Raw genomic sequence first — 20561 nt, forward strand, 5'->3', positions numbered from 1 at the left:
CCCCGATGAGGGAGGCGGTTTAGGAGGGTGGACCAACGAGCTTCTTCAGAGAAGGGAGGGCAAGGAAGGAGGAGACAAAAGGACGACGGACAAAAGCTTGGAGCTCACTGATTTTTCTCATTACCTCTTCTCCTTCCCTCCCTCTCTCTCTCTCTCTATCCCCCTGGCTTTTCTTTTCTTTTGTTGCTCTACCACTCCTCCCTCTCTCCTCTGCTCTGTCGCTAAAGATGGCTGCGGGCTGATGGAAAGCAGCCATGTGGTGGCGAATACCAGCAGCTTAACAGGTGAGAGAGCAGAAGGTGAGAGGCAGGATTCAACCTCTCCCCTGACAGAACACAGAATACATCTGAATACCAACAAGCATGCCTGCTCAGACACACACACACACACACACACACACACACACACACACACACACACACACACACACACACCTATGCCAACACAAACAAAGCGTTGCAGCTTGCCTCTGGAGAGAGTCCGCTAAAATCAAACAGGCTTGTTATTCTCTGTGGACAATGGCATCTCAGCATCTAGCAGTACATGAAATCTGCTGTTTGGCCACTACCTGACTATTGCTGAGTTTTATCTTTATATATTTTTGTTTTATAAGTAACCACAATCAAAAAACACACTAAGTAAAGTTATTTTGGTTTCGATTTAGAGTTTCTCCCCCTAGCTCTTTCCCTTTTCCTTTCTCTTGCTCAACTTCCAACCAGGTAATGAGACTTTTATTGGTTTTTGGTGAGGTTAAACCAGAGCCATCACGCCTGAACCAAAACAGGCATGATTTGTGAACAGACACGTAAGCCCCCAAACAGACAACATATTTTAATATATGTAGAGCCTGATTGGTTATGAAGAGGTCAAAATAAATGAATAAGTGAGGTATAGATTTTGTAAAATTGATGTGTAATGTGCATTGGCCCTTACTCCCCTGTGATTAACCTAACCATCTAACTCACATCGCACATTTGCAAACATGTTGAATTATTCCTTTAAGTTTTGATTGTGTATTTCTTACTTCAGTCCAGTCCATGCTAATGGACCCTAGAGGCTGCAATGTTCATTACACAATAGAAAAGTGATGAGACCGAATGCACGACATCCATGCGTGTGTGGTAGTCAACAGTGAGACAAATAATCAAATAAGACAAATAACTTTTTGATTCCGTTTGATTCTACCACAAATTAGACATAAAGTATGATGTTTGTCAAATTTAAAAGGGTGATTTTACAAGTCAAGAAAGTCATAAAACTGTTTCACGCCCAAAGTCATGTAAATGACGTCTCGCTTCTTTCTGTTCCTTTGGCCAGACTTGTTTTGACTTCTATTGCGCTAGACGAGTGACGTTTCACACAAAACTGAACTGTACTATAACAAACCTACATCCGACAGCAACTTTCTCAACTTGCAAAATTATCGTTTAAATTGACAAACATTATATTTGCAATTCAGTGGACAATTTTCGTTATCTTGTCATTCACAACCATACAGATTTGTTTTTGAGGAATAAGGTCCCATAGGGGGACACCGGAAGGGGAGCTACTTCACCTCTATTATTTTATTTTATTTTATTTGTCTCAGGCTGAACAGATATTCAAGTGGACATTTTGACTTGATGCGTGTAGATAAAAGGTCAGGAGGTCACCGCAAAATAATGAGGAATATTCCTTTGGGAGCCACATATATGTGTGCAGATCTCATTGCAATCTGCAGAGCAATTGTTATAACAACATCTGTGTTGACATTATTATGACATTGGACAGACTATCCACACTGAGTGAAAGCCTCCATCCTAAAGTCAGGCAAAAATGGGCCATAATTACACTTTTACTTCACATAAAAAGTATTGAAAGACCTCTAATTTCAACGCTTTGTCTATCAGTGTTTGCTCTCTGTAATGAAGTGTGTCACACCCCCACCTGGAGCAATCAAACACCAGAGGGACGGGGAGTCAGTCTGTATATCCAGCTTGGCTGAGAGTCGCATGCATCCACAGTGATCATTAGCAGCAGCAGCAGGGAGGGGAAAATTGTCTCACTGTGTAGAGGTGGGAAAATGTGTGAGTAGCAAACTTTATGAAGTGATGAAATCTGAGAGTTAAATGAGGAGAAGTCAGAGGTAAAGTGTTTTGGTGTGTGTCACCGTTCCCACGATAATGCTCTTGTTGAAAAGGGCTCTTTAGCCCAGCTGCAGCTTGTTTTTGTGGGACTTTCTATTCAACAGTGAGGAGGGAGTTGAGAATTAATGCACAGATAAGGATTACATCACAATGTCTGTACAGATGTTCATGGAGTCCCTGGTTTGTCATGCGTGTGTGGTGCACGAACGAAAGCGTAGGTCTTTTGTCACCCTAAATACATAACAGAGGCTAAATGGCAGACTCAAGATGAATTGTTCTGAAAGTATTCCCACCCCAATTTATTCTCACACACTGAGCTAATTTAGATGATGAATGCCAGAAAAGTTTCAAACATTTTCTAGCTTGAAGTATTCCCTCTCTTATATTTGATTTCATTTGAGTTATAGCAAAAATGCAGGATAGAGACACTGTATCGGGTTACAGTTTATGCTTACTGAGATTAATTATCAGATCTAAGCCCTTTAAGAAAGCATGCAACTGAAGATGTGAACGTAAAGGAACTAATGAGTTAAAAGAGTTCAGGGTAATGGAACAATGCTTTCAAATGAGCGATAATAAAGGGGACCATAATAAATTAGCTTAAGTGATACTTTGGAGCTGAACAAGTTCTTGACAAATCATTTGTGTGTGCTTGTACGGATATAATAAACTGTGGATGGATCTGTACTTGGGTTAAATACTGTATAACCAGGAATTTCAGTTAATATCTACTCACTTTTTCCTGGAAAAATACTTGCTGGAAACCACAAGCGCATATGTATTGCCATATTAAAGAGCATTGTACGTACTTAAACAAAGACACCTTCTACTAACCTCATTAACACCAACAACCAACTGTCGGGGGTAAAGTCAGTTTTTTCGGTGATATAACATCATCAACTTTCAAGCTGTTTCTTCTTAAACTTTTCATGTAAAGATTTCAGCTGACTTTCAGCTGTGTGGCCAATTATTTTTCAGAGAAAGTATGAGTTGAGTTGAGTGCAAAAATCTATTAACAAAAAAGGCAGGTGGCTCAACAAGTGACTACATCAGCCATGCAGACCTCCATCCCCAGATCAGTGTAGCAATCGAGTGCAAGAGGAGCCCTAATGTTAGCACTAAACCTCCAACAACAATGCTCCTGTACTTCAAAACAAGCAAACAATATGCACACATCTGCACGTAAAGTCATTTAACACAGTAGTATCGACAGATCAGTCCTATAAAGATGCTCATGTATGCTTCCCACACCAGAAACCTCAAACATCCTTCCTGTGCATGTGCAAATAGAAGCAGTGCTGTAATGCATTTGCGTGCACTCACACATTGGTTGTGAAGATGCCGTAGATGAGGTCTTGCTCAGGCAGGTAGAAGGTGCTCTGCAGTTCATTGTAGTAGAAGGGGATCTCCCCAGAGCGGGAGCAGTTGAGTCGCGCCTTCATGAAAGTGGTCCAGGTGTCCTCCAGGAGAAATCGCCCACCAATGTCGTTCTTGCAGACTCGCGCAACGCGGGAATAGACCGTCTTGCCGCAGTCGTGCTCCACTGCGTTCTCCCTCAGGAAGAAGAAGGTGAAAAGGCCGATGTCGTAGGCCGAGATGAAGTGGGGTTCTGCCAGGAGGAAGGAGGGAGAGGATCATTACACAGTGACTCCAGGGAAATGGAAATATTTGCAACATTTATCTTCTAGATGTTGCTGCTTTGACCCCTGTACTGCTTCTTATTGATCGCGATAAAAACTTTGAAATTCTAATGTTACACTCCTGTTTAGGACTGTCTGGAAAGGAGCCTCAATGTCAAATGTATAAATGTGACGAGTTTCTGCAGAGGGAGGAGGAGAGAAGGTAATAAAAAATGGTTACTAATAAATCCGTCTGATGGTTTGATGGTAAATCTATGGAGCTATGTCTGTTTAACTGGATGGCCGTGCTGTTTTTATTGCCCCTGGTGACACAGCCAATGATTAATGTCCCTCCCTGCTGGTTGGGTTATCACGTAAAGCAGAATAACAGTTTTAACGGGACGTTAGTGTCATCCTTTGTAAACACATGACTCAACACTGAATACTAATTCATTACTGTGAGCTTGAGGAAAAAATAGCTGAAACTATTAAGTCCACATTAGTCTTGCATCCAACACACCGAGCGAGGCTGATTTAAACAACTTTATTTTTTGGAGGTTTCATATAAAAGTCTTTATGGCGTTATAAGGATCAGTTTGCCCAGATTCTCCAAATCACATTTACCTTTTAATGATGCAGGTAGTTTTGGCTTTATGTGCAGACATATCAAGATATTTGTGTCTGACATTTCTGGAGACACCTCAGTGCAATTTAAGTGAGGGGAATTTTGTTTGTGGTGCTCACAGTATTTAAGACTTACACTTGAAAAACTCAAAAGATGTTACCAGGGGTAGGCAATTCCTGTCCTGGAGAGCCACTCTCCTGCATGTTTTAGGTTTCTCCCTACCCTAACACACCTGGGTCTAACAATAATTAAACTGTGACAAGCATCAGCTGCTTGATAACGAGCAAATCATTAGAATCAGGTGTGTTAGAGCAGAGAGAAACCTAAAACATGCAGGACAGTGGCTCTCCAGGACCGGAATCGCCTACCCTTGGGTTAGTCAAACAGAGCCAAAAAATGAAAACATCCAGTTTGTGTAAATCGAGTGAACTGACCCTTCAATATCTAAATATGTATCGAATCTGTCCAGTTTTAATACCTTTTTAATTCTAGAAAGTGGAAAGTGTGTGTGTGTGTGTGTGTGTGTGTGTGTGTGTGTGTGTTACATTCTCCTTATGGTTTGAGATAACTCTGCCTCGTCTTCAGGAAAGACAGAATCCTACGAAAACTCAGTGGAGTTTCTAAAAATGATTTCCACAAGACAGAACAGTGCAGGGTGGTCCAGATGTTGAGTGTTAGAGTCAGCCAGACTGTTATCTATTCCCTAAGAAAGACACTGAATCTGTGAATATAAAGCTCCACCCATGATATCGAGAATTAGATTTCATATATAAATGCATTAGTTACGAGACACCTATAGATACATTCATCCTAAAATCCCTCCTGCTTTTCATAACAGTATAACTACCTCCTGTCCTTGTGAGATTTCTAAGTTGTAGTTTGGAAGAAAAAAACATCCACGGTGCTGTTTTGACAGCGAACTCACTGTGGCTTCATCACAATTAAGTTTTGTTTTCTAACACTGGCTTTTCTTCTTTCAGGCGAGTACTGCTTGTGTGCAGGAACGATGAAGCCATTCCATTTCTACGGGTGAAACATAGTCACTTCGGTTTTCCACTGGGATCCATTTATTGTAAGTGATGTCACACACTCACCCACTTCCACCAGCACAAACACAAACAGAGAGATAACCCCTAATTTGCTCTCTTGCATGCACAGCCATAAACATAAACAAAACAAGGCAGGTGCTGATGTTATAAAAGCAGTCGCACGCACACACACACACGCACACACACACACACACACACTGCGGAGATGACCTGTTAACAGCCATGATGGAATGTGCCTCAGGGACTAGTGAGACTTTTTATGAGAGAGCAAGATTCTGAAATGAAGCAGGAAGAAAAGACAAAACCGCCGGGGTTGTGGCACTAGAAAAGTTCTAATAAAAACACAATCAGCTGGGGGAGTGTTCAAAACTTTCTGAAACTGTAATCAAGTTATACATTAAAATGGACGGCCAGTGTAGTCAAGCAATTGTAGATATACTGTACCGCAAGAATGTGGAGCGAGTATGTGGGACAGCAGTGTAAAGTTTACATTTACTGAAGTGAATCGGTGCATTTATAAGGCTTAACAGGCAAAAATGCCATTATTATTATTATTATTATTATTATTATTATTATTATTATTATTATTATTATTATTATTATTATTAATGAAAACCAAAGGTCTCATTTCAAGTTTATATCTGTGATAATAAACAACTTGTCAAACCAAACCCGAAATGCACATCCCTATTCAGGAAGTTAATTGGTGGCAGCAAGCATACAGATGAACGAGTGAGTGGTGTGACGCCTGTTGGGTCACTGATAATTACTGTAAACGAGGCCGAATAGACAACCATCATAATGCGTTAGTGCTACTTTCCCTCCAGCTAAAGGCCGTGTGAAGAAGCTTGTTTCCTTGCATGTTTCAGCTACGCAACATACGGGATGATGATAATGTGTACAGCACGCTTGAACTGCTATCCGGACGCACACCAGCCTTTTTTTGCTTATGTATACCCGTGTTTATGCATACTGTACGTGTGTCAGGCAAAGGGCACGTGGAGCTGTCAGATGCTGCATAATTTTACCTGAGCTGTGTGGGTGCAAATGTGACGTGCTTTTTCAGCATCCTGCTGAGTGGTAAACAGATTGTTCAATCTGGCAGGCTGGTTAGGTGCTAGAGGAGGGAAGCTGCCGTCACTAACAGCACATGCCGCTTTACATCAAACACAGATACATATTAATATTCAAACAGCTTCTGCAGGAATGCAAACATGATCTGTTAACGACAGGGGGGATGGGTTCTCCCTTATGGGACAGATGGTTTGATGTACGCTTCTGTAAACCGGTTAGATTGCCACACCCAGATCCTTCTGTTCTTATACTGATACTGTTTTGCCAAATAAGTTTTGGAGGGAGCATTCTTTCTTATTATAGTCAGTGTCAACTCCTTGTACAGACTTCAGGACTGTAACACCAGAGAAAGTCCACATTCTGTGTCTCATGCAGGTGTTGCAACTCATCCTGCCTCATTTCGCACGTCAACAATCAACATCAGGTACTTTAAGATGACTAAAACATAACCATAAACATGTGAATCGTTCTTCATTCTATTCAGACGGATTTCTGTAAAAGGTATTGACAATTTATAACTAATAATACCAATGAACTGCTCTTAAAACAGTGGCAAGGATTCTGCTGGCGAACTAATCCACCATTAATAAACGCATACTTAATCATTAAATCTCTGTCATTCATTCATTCATTCATTCATCTTCAACCGCTTATCCCGGGGTCGGGGTCGTGGGGGGGGGCTGGAGCCGATCCCAGCTGACATCGGGCGTGAGGCGGGGTACACCCTGGACAGGACGCCAGTCCATCACAGGGCACATAGAGACGTACAGAGACAGACAACCATTAAAAAGAGCACGAAAAGAGCACATTAGCAAGAGATTACTATGGTGGAAACAGAAGCAGCAAAGCAAGGGTTGGCATAGAGATATGATAGAGTGAAAGCGAGACGCGTCAGGTTATAATGGTCGCCCTTTACACCTGTTATGTATATGACTGGATGCTAGCTGGTAGCCAGTCAGCTGAGGACTGAGTCACTGACTTAGAAGCATGAATGAAAACACTCATTCTACCACAACTAATTCTCAATTATTAAGTTTCTTATATATTTATCAGTTACATTTGAAAAACACACATGAACCCCCTTCACTTCCTCTGTACTGCATTTCTTTCAAAACACGTTCATGGCTGGTTCACTTGTTATTCCTGTTACTTTCTTCATCTAAAACTGTGCTGGTAAATGCCATGGGTTGAGTTTTCATTACAAACCAAATTACAACAGTGTGTCAACTGCATGCAAAATTAATCAGAGTACACAAGGTCAGATTTCCTCCAAACAACATGGCCCCGGTTACTGACAAACAATGTGATTAAAAAGCTATTTGTTGTTTGACTCCACTTAAAACACACCGGGGCTGCATTTCATCCCTTGCAGTAAACTTCACCGAGAACAATGAGGGCAAAACAGCATCATTGATCTGTTTGACTGACTGTTCTCTGGTCTAGCTCCCCTAAAATACAAAAACTCACAATACCTAGATTCACTACAGAGTTACTTTAGCCGTTGAGATGACAGACACTTGACTGTCCTACTGTTATAACAGACACGTTAACTAACTGCAGACATGCCACGTACATTCACTCACAGTGGTGCATCCCTGCAGAAGGAAAAACACTCATCTTGAAACTGCCGCTCAGGTTTATTTCCTTATTCAACAAAGGAGCCGTAACGCAGTTCTGTGTAGTTCCTGCCCACTTTAACCCCTGGTTATATACGGGAAATTTCTTGCCTGAGTTCTATTTTATATAATATGTGCCAAATCACAATTTTTATAAAAGCTGAGAGGGGGGTGAGATCAGATAACAGAAATATAAATAAATATGTTGTTATGTATAAAGTGTTTGGGGCATCGAGAGACACAGGCGACTTTATAGCTCCTTGTGTCATTCAGATGCATGATGGGAAACAGTTGGTTGGTGCCTGGCAGGCTACCAATCCAATAAGGGAACAGATTGATTAGATCCAGGACCCCTTCCCTGCATTCAGTCTCCTGAACTGGAGAGGCTTAGAGCTGGAAATGAGATTTTCATTCACACCCCAAATCCATGGGGAACTCAACTCCATAACCCTCACAGAAGCCATGGAGCAAAGCAGTCTGTGATGGCATGAATGTATGTAGCTGGAGTGGAGAGCAACATGTGTGTGTGTGCGTGCGTGTGTGTGTGTGTGTGTGCGCGCGTGTGTTCGCGTGTGTGCGCGCGTGCGTGTGGCCAGCTGTGATTATGCTGATGAGGACAATATACGCTTTGCTACTCATCTTTTTTCCTCCCACATACAGCACTCTCTCAAGGCAGGTGCTGATGTTATAAAAGCAGTCACACACACACACACACACAGACACACGCACACACAACTTGGACACAGGTGGAATCATATGCAGCTTGCATACAGTCTGAATTCATATACAGGCACACAAGTAGACACACATTCATGCCAAACATGCAAGTCCCTGCGTGGTGTGAAGCATGCTGTGTGTTGTAATTTCACCCTCTCCCTGCCGTGAGGAATAATTACATCGCTCGCTGACTCCTGAGTCTATCTTCTGTGCTTCCCTCTCATCCTCATTTCATTCCCTGCCCCGCAACTCTCTCGTCCCTCCTTTTCTCACCACACGCACACCTTTCACGCTCTCCAAACTCCCATCATCGCTTGCATTCCATCTTCCCGTTCCTGGCTATCATTTCTTTTGGCCTTTATTCAAGTCCAACATCTTTCACAACCTGCTTCTCATCATAATACATCTGGTCTGACATATGAGAATATTTGTTTGTTACATTTAGTGCTGACGGGCAGTTGATTAAAGCATTAGTCACACGACATAAAATGAATCATCGGCACCTGTGATGTGGGTTCTGTGAGGATTTTCTGCTTTTCTCTGTTTCTTTGTCATTGTAACTTTAGTATCTTTGGGGTTTTCGAATGCTGGTCAGACGAAACAAGCAATTTGGAGATGTCACCTTGGTCACTTTGGGAAATTGTGAAAGGAATTTTATACTGTAGACATTAAATGGGTTGAAAAATAATCACCAGATTAATCAATAATGAAAATCATCCTTAGCTGAAGCCCTAGTTACACTTTTATTTGAATTTTAAAGCCAATCCTTTGCATTTTCATTTTACTATTTTGTATCATTGTGTGTCTGACTGTGTGACGTGTTGAAAGTACATATGTAGTACCCAACTGAAAAAGGGACTACTGTAGCCGATGTGTTGCATTAAACCTGACCAACTAAAGGCAGAAACATAGCCCAAGCAAGTACCTGAGCACAGGCGCTTCAAGACGCTTCAATTTCAGCGGGTGTGGGTCATCCGAAAGTCATAATGCAGCATAAGTGTGAGCTGCAGTTGGAGAATTGCCACCTTGCGCGCAATAGCGTGAAACGACAAGAGAAAGCTGACCTCTTCAGTTTGGGTTCAATTCTGCTCACAACAACCAAGACAAAGCTCGAGCTGAATATGTCCGTATGCATCAGCATGTTCATGTCACCTCTTGATTCAGACACACATCCCATCATCTGTTTTCTTTCTTCTCTTCCTTCACTGCAGAAAGCAAAGCAGTACACATTCCTCCACAGACGCCATGTTTGTTTACTGCTCTGATTGTCTCTTATCGCTCCGTTGAGGACTGATGTTTATTAGCTTAACTTGTGCGTAAGAGAGAACGTTGAGTATGTTCACCGGGGCACTCGTTTGTGCCTGCTGGATCGGGCGTTGAACATGTTTCTGCCTTTACAATCAGGAAAGATTACAGAATATCAGGCTCTGTTATTGGCTATTAATCAAAATGTAACTGCGACACAGCTGACTTACTGACTGCTGACTGTCTCTCCCTAAGTTTTATATCCGCAAGCTTTGACTTTATATGATAGAAATATATATAACGCAGTGTCTCATCTTTTGTACTGATAAGAAACCAGAGGAGTTCCATGCCCATCCAAGTCGTGAAAGTGCCATCTTACATTGTCTGTGATGCAGAAAATTAGTTTGACCTTTGCTTCCAGAACAATGAATGCCTAAAATATCTCTCACTTTCTATACACCACCATGAATCCAGTAATCTAACCAGTTCTGCATATCAAAGGGAGCACATGACAGCCTCCTCCAGTGGAGGTCCATCTATATTTCTGCTGCAGTCAGGATGTGTGTGTGTGTGTGTGTGTGGGAATGGATTTCTGCTGTGGTGTGTTCAGGGGAAAAGGCACAGCATCAGCAGCTGGGAGATTATTGACACAAACTCCAGCAGGGTTGACACCATTTCATGTTCTCAGCCATTCTATAAATCCCGTCAATACCCTATGTCTAATCTGTACTGTGTGTTCTACACACGACTTCAAATCCAAACAGTCTCTGTAATCTCTGAAAACACCTCTGTCGGATTGATCCATCTAGGCCGTAACAAAAGAGCCGACTGTGTTGGAAACAAAAGTGCACACTTGGCCTGACTGCCGCTTTGGGCAAGGCCTAGAAATGTTTAAAGGAACAGCAGGGATTTTCAGAGATTGTTTGACACAAGTCTAACCTTGTGTGGATTATTTGGAAATCCAACAAGAGTTTGATTTGATGCTAATCCTGTTAGATTAGATCATCTGACACAACACTGAGAAACAAAGCTGTAACTCAAACCAGTAATCTCTGGATTATTGCATTAGTATGTCTGCAGATTTTGCAGAACTTTGTGTTTTAAAAGCTCTACAATGGGTCTGCGTCAATCAATGGACATTTTTCAACAATTATTATAATCAATTATTCGTTATTACTAAGAATAAATGTAATAACGTTAACGCATCTGTTGGTTTGAGCTTCTCCAATGTGAGGATTTGCTGTGTTTCACTGTCGTATATCATTATAAATTGAACATATTTGGGTTTCGGACTGTTGCTTGGATTAAACAAGCTGTTTGAAAGCATCCCATTGGATTCTGGGAACTAGTGATGGCTGTTTTCACAACGAAAAAAAAATGATTAGCTGGAGCACGGACAAAAGCCACTATAGTGAAAAGTCCTGAAATTAATTTTTCAGTGAGTGAAAGAACAGCATCTGAGGTAGTTGCTGGGCTACTGTACCATTGAGCCATTTGGAGTTATACTGTGCAGTCCGTAGGGGTGGCATTCCTCCCAGGCTGCGGTATATCACGGGGTCACGTCCAGAGAAGTCGATGACGGTGGCGGCGTACAGCTCTCCGCTCTCCGTCACCACCGCTGTTGAGTTGTGACGAGGGTCGTACGGGCAGCGCGCCACACCGTTCACTCGCTCCAGCACACTGCTCATGTTGCCCACCTGCAATGAATGAAATACAGAGATAGAGAGAAACAGGGAGAGACAGAGGGAGAAAGGGAAAGTAGCAGATTAAGTCTACAGGGTTTTCCTTGACTTCCTACAAAATTACACACACAAACGCACACTTATCCGTACCTCTCGGGTGATACATAGAGGTTGGAAAGCATTGGTTCCGCAGGTCATGACCTCGGTCTTGTTCACCAGCAGGACTCTGATGTAGTTCTGACATTCAATCTGCGGAGAAGTGGGTGGAGAAAAAAAGCTTTCAAAAAGTTACAGTAGAGCGGAGAAAAGCCGAGGTGGCAGGCTAAATATTCTTTGACGTGTTGCTGAGAATAACAATGGACTATGTCCTCTGGTATCAGACTGGCATGCAACCAAAAGCGAAGCAATTCAGTGTCGGCAGCTTTCGCCCTTGTAAGTCTATTGTTGCAAAATAAGAATAGTTATTTGCAGCTGAATGGAGGGCGATTTGTAACACTGAGTAAGTCAAGTATGTGTTTCAGTCAGATCTGTTTTAACAAAGGCATGAAATAGATTTCTTGGGGATGAGACATTTTAAGTATCACTTTTTTGTAAGTGGTGGGGCTTTGCGTTGTGGCAGAGAACTGAGGTAATTGCAGTGAAACAGGTTTTGAAGATAATTGATTGTTGTGTGTATTAGGCATCACCCTTCGCTCTATAGGCACTGGGGGAGATAAAAGGGACGCTGCAATCAGTTACTCACAAAACAAACTGAATAAAACAGTTGATCCCAGAGTTGGTTATCAGACATATTTGAGAGGAAGTCCTTTGTGTTTCTCCCTATCTTGCCTGTCTCCCTTGTGCACATGTTCCTTCCCTTCACTTTGCCCTCTCTCTTCACTGCAAGAAAAAGAAACTCTTAATTGAAGGGTCTGAAACAGCTGTTCTGTAACGGGCCTGCCATGAGACCCGGAAAGGACCTCGCCACAATAGCCAGAGGATATCAAGATGGCCTCTCTGTAAGCCAGGCAGCGCAGACATGAAGTGTTGTAATTGGGGGGCGGGATCGAGGTTACCTCTGTTTTGCCTTTGCTCTGACAGGACCTCCTGGTTTCCTCGTCCGGTGCCCATTCTGTCGCCTAGGAAACAAAAACAAGAAAAAGCCCAGGGATGACAAAGAGGCCGAACAAGCAGTCAGCGGACTCCTTCAGACGCTACAAAACAGTTACGCAACAGCTGACTGTTGCTAATACTGTAGGCACGCACAAAAAGATGCATGAAAAGACTTTAACCTCATTGCTGTTTGTTTATTGTGTAAACATGGCGACCGGATTGCCAGCCAAGAGCTTATTCGAGGGTAGCGGGCACGGTACCCAGCGAGGCAGTTGAAGGGCTGAGGACGGCATTAGCATGTAAATGGCTTTCTCTCCATCTTCTTCTTCTTTCTTCCTCTCTCTATCTCTCGCTCAGAAAGTTTGCAGCACTCGCCTCGGCTCCGTTGACCCCTCCTCTTGCCTTTCACTCCTACTGGCCAATTATATTCCTGTGATGGTTGAGTCTTGGGCTTAATTATGGATGCAGGCAGCAGCACTGCATGACCGCATTGCAAACACACTAATGCATGTGCATACACACTAATGCACGTTTGGCCACCAGAGCTGCACTGGCTCTTGTTAAGAGGGCTGAGAGATGTCCCTCTCTTGGCATGAACTTGTTATGCGCTAGGTGCCAGCAGACCCCCTGCTGGGTGTCATTGGCCTCATTTTACTCATCCTCCTCCATCTCCTTCTCTTCTCTGATCTCACTGCCCAAGTAGGAAGATTGCCTGAATGTCTAAAAGTTAAAAAAAAAAGCTACATTATAACATCAATCTATTTGATCTTCCATCATTCTGTCTGTTTCTCTTTATTTCTTTCTCTCCTCTCCCTAGGATATATTGGCACGCACCGAGGAGGAGGATCCATGGCCGGTATTTATCTAGAACTTATGGATTGAGTTCCCAGTAGGACAAAGTTGTGACCCAATATTCAGAGGAGCCCGCCAACTGAGGCCATCAAGAGTCAATGCTAAACTGGGTCAGTATTACAGGAGCCAAATAGAGAACTCAAACAAGCAGTAAAGTTCAGGGGAAACAACAAAATATGATTGTGGCTCATCTTTAACACCTTTATACAGTCTTGGATAATTTGATTTTTAAGCTGTGAATCTTTATTGTAGTTATTCAAGTCATTGAAGTTTAGCAGAAGAGAAAAAACAGTGTTTAGACCCAAGACATAGTAAGGCAGTCTGCTGGGAAAATGTGGTTTAGAGTTAATCACATTTTTTCTTTAGATTCCCATTGCAGAGAACAAAGCTCTTTGTCAGTTCTCTTAAGTTCTCATTAAATGTGCTTTATACTGTTTTATTTCCATTTAAATGTCTAAAGTCTTTCTGGGGAAGAAAAATGCTTATTTAAAATTCGCTGATTGCTCTTTTCTGTTTAAAGTACATAAATAGATTGCTTATTTCACAGATCATGGGCTATATCGACTATGCTTGAAGGAGTGGAAGTTCATGATTTTGGAAGATTAGCTTCTGCATAAATTCTTGCTAATGAGTAAAAATGCCAGACTGAGCAGCACCATACCCACAGTCTAATGAGCTAGTCAAACATCTGCCCATTGTCTTGGGATTTCTTTTATCACTATAATATTAAGCTGAAATTCATGGACATTCATGAGTGTGAGATTGTTTTTGGACTGCCATAACGGTTTGTGCTGCCAGAAAACGGAAGATAATCTGTCACATTTATGATGCCATGTTTGATTGTTTTGAAAGCTCCACTCATCAACAAACTCGCTCATTGTACGCTACCTTCCCAGCACCAAATGGCAGGCAGCAAACAGTTGGTGAAGAACATTTAACAGCTAAATAGACTGATACTATTCTCAAGAGATGGTGGAGAGCAAACAAGAGCTTAAAAGGAGATAACAGCTGGACGGATATACGTTTCCACCATAACTGTGCCTTAGCCAAAACAACTTTATGAAGTAATTATATGTTAAGACTGAGTCTGTCGGGGTTTTTTTCAGAGTAGTTCTGCATCTTTGCGGCCAAAATACAAATGAAATATATTTACATCGACAGTTGTTTTTGTTTTTTTTTGGAGGGGGGCAATAATTCATTTATTTTGTTAATTTTAATGATTTGCCTTGAGATGATGAGCCACTGCTCTGCTCATCAGGCAGCGAGGAAACAGGTGGGAGGCAGTGGGGGAACACTTAGCTTACAGCAGCAAATTTTCACATCTTACTTTTCTCTAAATTCAGAATGTATTTGATTTTTGAAACAGTGCAGTAGAGACAGTTTCATCTGGGTTTGAATGTAGTTGTTTTACATCAAATTAACAAGGCATTCAAGCTAACGTCATAGTTTGGTAAAAGAGAGAAACAAGTGTGAACAACATTAGCGTACATGTAGAGTCATTTCAACAATCACTCTCCTGCCTCGCCCCTTGTTACCCTGATAACCCCCCTCTCTATCCTCTAATAGCAGAGACGGGGTCTTTAGTTGAATATGTCAGTCGAGAGGTGTGTTTCATGATGAGTTAACAAGGCCATTAAGCATGTCGTTTCAGAAGGTGTATCGTTTTATTTCTGTTTAATGAGAAAAAAAATAGCTGTATGAATATTTTCTTTTGTCCTTGATCTTGGTATTTTGTGTGTATTAGATTGTGGAACTCTTTTACACAAAAAACATCATATACCATACACCCTCCTAAAATGTCAGGGAGGTATAAAGGTTTGTAAAAGATAGGCTACTGTCTACGGTGCAGCTTGGTTTTTGTCTCCACTGAATCCTGAGGGAAATATCTGGTTATTTAGCTGCTAGATTCATCACTTTGTTCACTATAATTGTTCATTGTTAAAGTTTGAAACCAAGTTGTTGAAAGCTGTGAGAGTGAACCAGTTTAGCCTGAAAGCAAAAAGCACTGAAAGACACTAAAACGCTGCACAGAGCTGAGGAGAACTGCCGAGCCCAGTGATAAATCTGTAAGTTTTTCACAACAGGCGACACATTCCACTTAGTCATTTCATTCATTTTTAATGTACATGAATATAATGTAGTACAGCTTCAGCCAAGCTAAAATAAGCATAAAAAACAGACAAAACCTCTACAGTCTGTATGTAGGCGCCGGTTGAAGGCAGAGATTGAGACACATTCATCAGCGTTATTAAAGCTATGTTTAGCTCCTGCAGTGGGCTCTGGTCCATATTGACAGCTACAGCTCACATCCCTTTCTCCCACAGCAGCTCCCTTCAATTAACCTGCATCAGACAGCACTGGGGGAACGAGACAGCGGCAGCGGGAAAGCTATATAAAGTAAACTGTGATTAAAAGGAAATTTGAGCTCCAGGCACTGCCCATAAAGTAGGCGAAGAAATAAAACTGAAAGGGGCTAATGTGCTCCGCGGGAGCTCCACTGTCTAGCCATGCTGCTTGTGCGGCCGCCAAACACTACGCGCAGACACTCAACAACAACCGCAAATCCACTTCCCATGAGCACAGCGAACAGCGTGGCACCTTTCAGTCAGAGAGCAGCTCCGCCCCCTCCGTAGCGGTCCATCACTCTGCCTGTTGAAATGAAAACACTGCTCCTCCACAGCCCCTGCCTGTCAGCCCCTGACAGCCTGGGGACTGATGGGATGACGTCATTGTAAACACACACACACACCACACACCACACATACCACACACCACACACACACACGGTGATGGATGCCTTTGCGGTGAATCATGGCCTGGGGCATTACCATCTTTTCGGCAGGGCCCCGTCTCCATGCATCCCCATCGGCTTAACCCGCTGACCTTCACCAGAGAGTGCCCCTCTTCTGCCCCTCCTCCTCCCACTCTCTCTCTCTCTGTCCATTTCTTCTTCGTCTTCACACCACTTTGGAACAAAGCCACGCTCGCAGAGCCTGTGAGAATGCAAACTCCACCTCAACTTTCTCGCTCTCAAATACCTTCCCTCTCCACCAATCCCTGAATGTCCTGACTGCCATGATACAGGGTGAATAAAAAGCTGTATAATGCAGTGCTCATTACTTCTCAAAAAAATGTTCTCCTTTTTCACAGTCCAACATAGAGAAAGGTGTGAGATAAAAAGGGAAAATATTTTCACACGTCCCAGGTTGATACTGAGATTCTCATTTGCCGGGTAATTAATTGCCTGTAATGAAGACGAACAGCTCAGTTTGCAGGAAAACACACCGTCACACTCCGACCTCTGTTGACTTTGTAAAATATGCAACAAAGTGAAAATTAAGTTAAAGAATTGGAAGAAAAATGTAATGGTTTATGTTTAGGTTGGCATGTTTAGGCACGTACTTAAAAGTACTTAAAAGGTTAAAAGAATAGTTTGGACATTTTGGAAAATATGCATATTTGTTTTCTTGCTGAAAGTGTGATAAGAAGCTTGATACCCCTCTCATAAGTACATTAAATATAAAGCTAGCAGCCGGTTAGCTTAGCACAAAGACTGCAAACATTGAAGACACAGCAACATACATAATCCATTATTCTATCTGTTTTCTGTAAAGCTCAGACAGTTGCACACGCACGCAGACACACACACACACACACACACACACACACACACACACACACACACACACACACACACACACACACACACACACACACACACACACACACACACACACACACACACACACACACACACACACACACACACACACACACACACACACACACACACACACACACACACACACACACACACACACACACACACACACACACACACACAGAGGTATCCATCTCCTTGTGGAGCTCTCACCAAGAAATCAAATAAACATATTTCTCAAGATGTCAAACTATTCGTTTAAGGTAAGGGAAGATGTCCCACACTTCATCAACGGCAACCTCTTAACATAGTCCCCATGTCCACCAGACCTGACTGCATCACATTCCAGCTCCGACACAGCGCTGGAGATGATCCGCCGCTAATTAGGCTGCTATGCAAATTTCTACTGGATACGTGAACGGAGCTTCACGCCCAGCTGTATTTTTCTGCCAAAACAGCTGGCATCTGTGAAGAGTGACATCCACTTTTAGTGATTTTTAAATTAGTTTTTCTTGTTTTCTTCTCCTTCAAAGACAATGAAGCAGCAGAAGTAGTACAATATGTAAAAGTATATTTAAAAATGCTTGTAAAACACATAAGAGACAGCAAACTCCTCTAAACATGATTGGAAATGTGTCTCAACAACAGACAGCCTGAAGATGCTCTGCTTCGGAAACACTTTCAGTAGACATCTGAACCATGACAGAGACGTGATGGAGTCGTGGCGCAGCTAGACGATGACACATCCAGTGGGCATGAGTGGTAAAAGGTTCTCTGGCACGACAACAACATCTTTCGCCTCTGAGAGACAGTCTTTGCATGGCCTCGAGAAGTCTTTGTCAGGTAAACATCAACATATGCAGGTCGGTAAGTGGTGGTGTTTGTTTTGTCGGTTGGGACAGTGAGTACAAATATCAGTATCAAATTTATGGATTTTATGAACAAATATGGAGGAAACGAGGAAAAAACACTCCACATGTAATTCAAATCACTGTCCCTGATGCACGAAATAGCAGACAATTAAAGAGTCAGTCAGTTACAGTCATTTTTAATGCTCCAATCCAATACAGCCTGAAGCCACAGACCCTTATTATTATCTGTGCCTGTAGCCTCAGATGCATGTTGGAGTTCATTTCCATCTATTAGCAAAGCCAACAACCATGTTCTCTCCCTGCCATCAATTCCCCCCCTCCAAACTGGAGCCTGACAACCCATTTCTCCCAATTCTGCTGCTCCTTAAGACACAATAAGAATATCTCTTGCCCCTGGCATCTTTCTTCAAGGAGGGAAAAGAGGGAAACATGAATTTTTTATAGGCAAATAAAAAAAGCAAAAAATACAATTAGTAGCAGGAAAGACGATTCATCACTTTTACTGCAGAAAGAAGGTGACCGGGCTCGAAAATGAATTCTATTTTTACGAGAAACAAAGAGAAAAAGATGGGGGGGGGGTAGAGCGGGAAACACTAATGAAGTAAAGCGAGTTTGCGAGCAGCAGAGGCTGCAAATGTGATCGTTCCTGAAATGTGGCACTGTGTTGATAAGGCCGCCTCTCACTAACACACTGCTAACATTATGTGTGACAACTAATTATAACTCATGAATATTGTAAATAAGTGTGTCAGGGGAGTAATGGTTGTTTGAATAGGGGCTGTCTCACACATGTTATAGTCGAGATAGATTTGTACCAATGCAGTGGAAATGGGCCTAACTGGTGTGAATTTAAATTAAGGAAAATGTAAAAAAATATTTGTCAGTTTCTTCAACAAAAAGTATGAATATTTCAGAATAATGCCCTATTTTAAGTCATAGTTAAGCTATTACTTGATATGTATAGCTATACGATATATTTAAATACAGTAGCATTCTGTATTTAAGTCATTCTGACTATAAAAAATATGTGTCTAATAGCTCTAACATTGACAGTGATTTACCCAGCTGGTGCATTTAAGGGGAACATTTCCTTATGTTACCTCACCATTGAGATGGGAGGGGGGACCTGCCGCCTCACTGAGGGAGAGAGGTAATCTGTCTGAATTATCTGTTCTCTTCAAGAAGGTGTGTCCTCACTTTCAAAACATCCTACACTTACAAACTGTTGATTCTTCCTTCTCATGTCCAGCCCTTCGCACAGGATTCCCCTTTTCTTGTTCCCTCCATCTACGTAATCTGCTATTTTAAGCAATAACCCACAGCCAACACGTGTACACACATAAAACTTGACAATATTGCCAGTTGCGGCACAAATTGGTGCCCAGGAGGTGCAGAGGAAGAACACTCTGCACCCCCGCATCAACACAGGAGGGAACACCACTGGCAGTGTCCGTAGGTGGCGCAACCAGTGACACATCATGTCGAACTGTCAATCAGACTGATATTTGATATTTGACCCCTGATAATGTTGTGAAATTAATATAGTAACGGTGTCGATGCTGTCTACAGCTCAGTAACGGGATCTATACTGGTGTTAGAAGCAAAGGGGGTAAGTCACCTTCAACTTTCTGACTTCTAAGGAACGTCCACACTACTACGTTTTTATCATAAAACGGCATTTCATGACAAAAACGATCTCAGTATAAAGAGGCTAAGTCCTTGCAGCAGTGGCCTGGGTTTGATCTCCAGCCCCAGAATTCCCTATCAACCTTCAGTTACCTTGTCAAATCAAAAGACTTACAAAGCCAAAAAATAATCTTAAAAAGAAAACAATCCCCGCATCAGACAAATGTATTATCCATTGCCGAAGGAAGCCATTGCATAGGAAAGGAGCACCCACACTAGTTGGATGAAATCACTAAAGGCACTGTATGTCAGCCTACCTAACTGATAAGACTGGCTCATGTAGGTGTCTGCATCATTGTTTCCAAAGCTCTTCATTTCTCCTGTCCAGATTAAAATGCAACCCTAGCACAGTCTAGCTAAATTTCAGGGGTTCGGAAACTCTGGAGTTCACGTGTTAAGTTTTCGTTCTTTTCAACGTCATACACACACACACACACACACACACACACACACACACACACACACACATACACACACACACACACACACACACACACACACACACACACACACACACACACACACACACACACACACACACACACACACACACACACACACACACACACACACACACACACACACAGTTTTCAAAACCACAGATGGATGAAACATGACTTGCAACAACCCTTTGTCTCGCAGCTC

The 20561-nt window shown here is 42.3% G+C and overlaps 1 protein-coding gene across 3 annotated transcripts in view; it reads right to left on the reverse strand.

Annotated features, from left to right (window-relative positions):
• The window catches only part of sema5ba (sema domain, seven thrombospondin repeats (type 1 and type 1-like), transmembrane domain (TM) and short cytoplasmic domain, (semaphorin) 5Ba), a 133540-nt gene that overhangs the window by 46108 nt on the left and 66871 nt on the right, over positions 1-20561 (reverse strand). For all 3 annotated transcript variants that reach the window (XM_083921325.1, XM_083921324.1, XM_083921326.1), the window contains 4 exons: positions 12809-12871; positions 11904-12002; positions 11555-11768; positions 3450-3735 (listed from right to left, as the gene is read on the reverse strand). In XM_083921325.1, coding sequence (XP_083777451.1) covers positions 3450-3735; positions 11555-11768; positions 11904-12002; positions 12809-12871 — 662 coding nt within the window. The remainder of the gene's footprint in view (positions 1-3449; positions 3736-11554; positions 11769-11903; positions 12003-12808; positions 12872-20561) is intronic.

Source organism: Echiichthys vipera, assembly GCF_963691815.1.
Source record: "Echiichthys vipera genome assembly, chromosome: 10".
Taxonomy (NCBI): Eukaryota; Metazoa; Chordata; class Actinopteri; order Perciformes; family Trachinidae; genus Echiichthys; species Echiichthys vipera.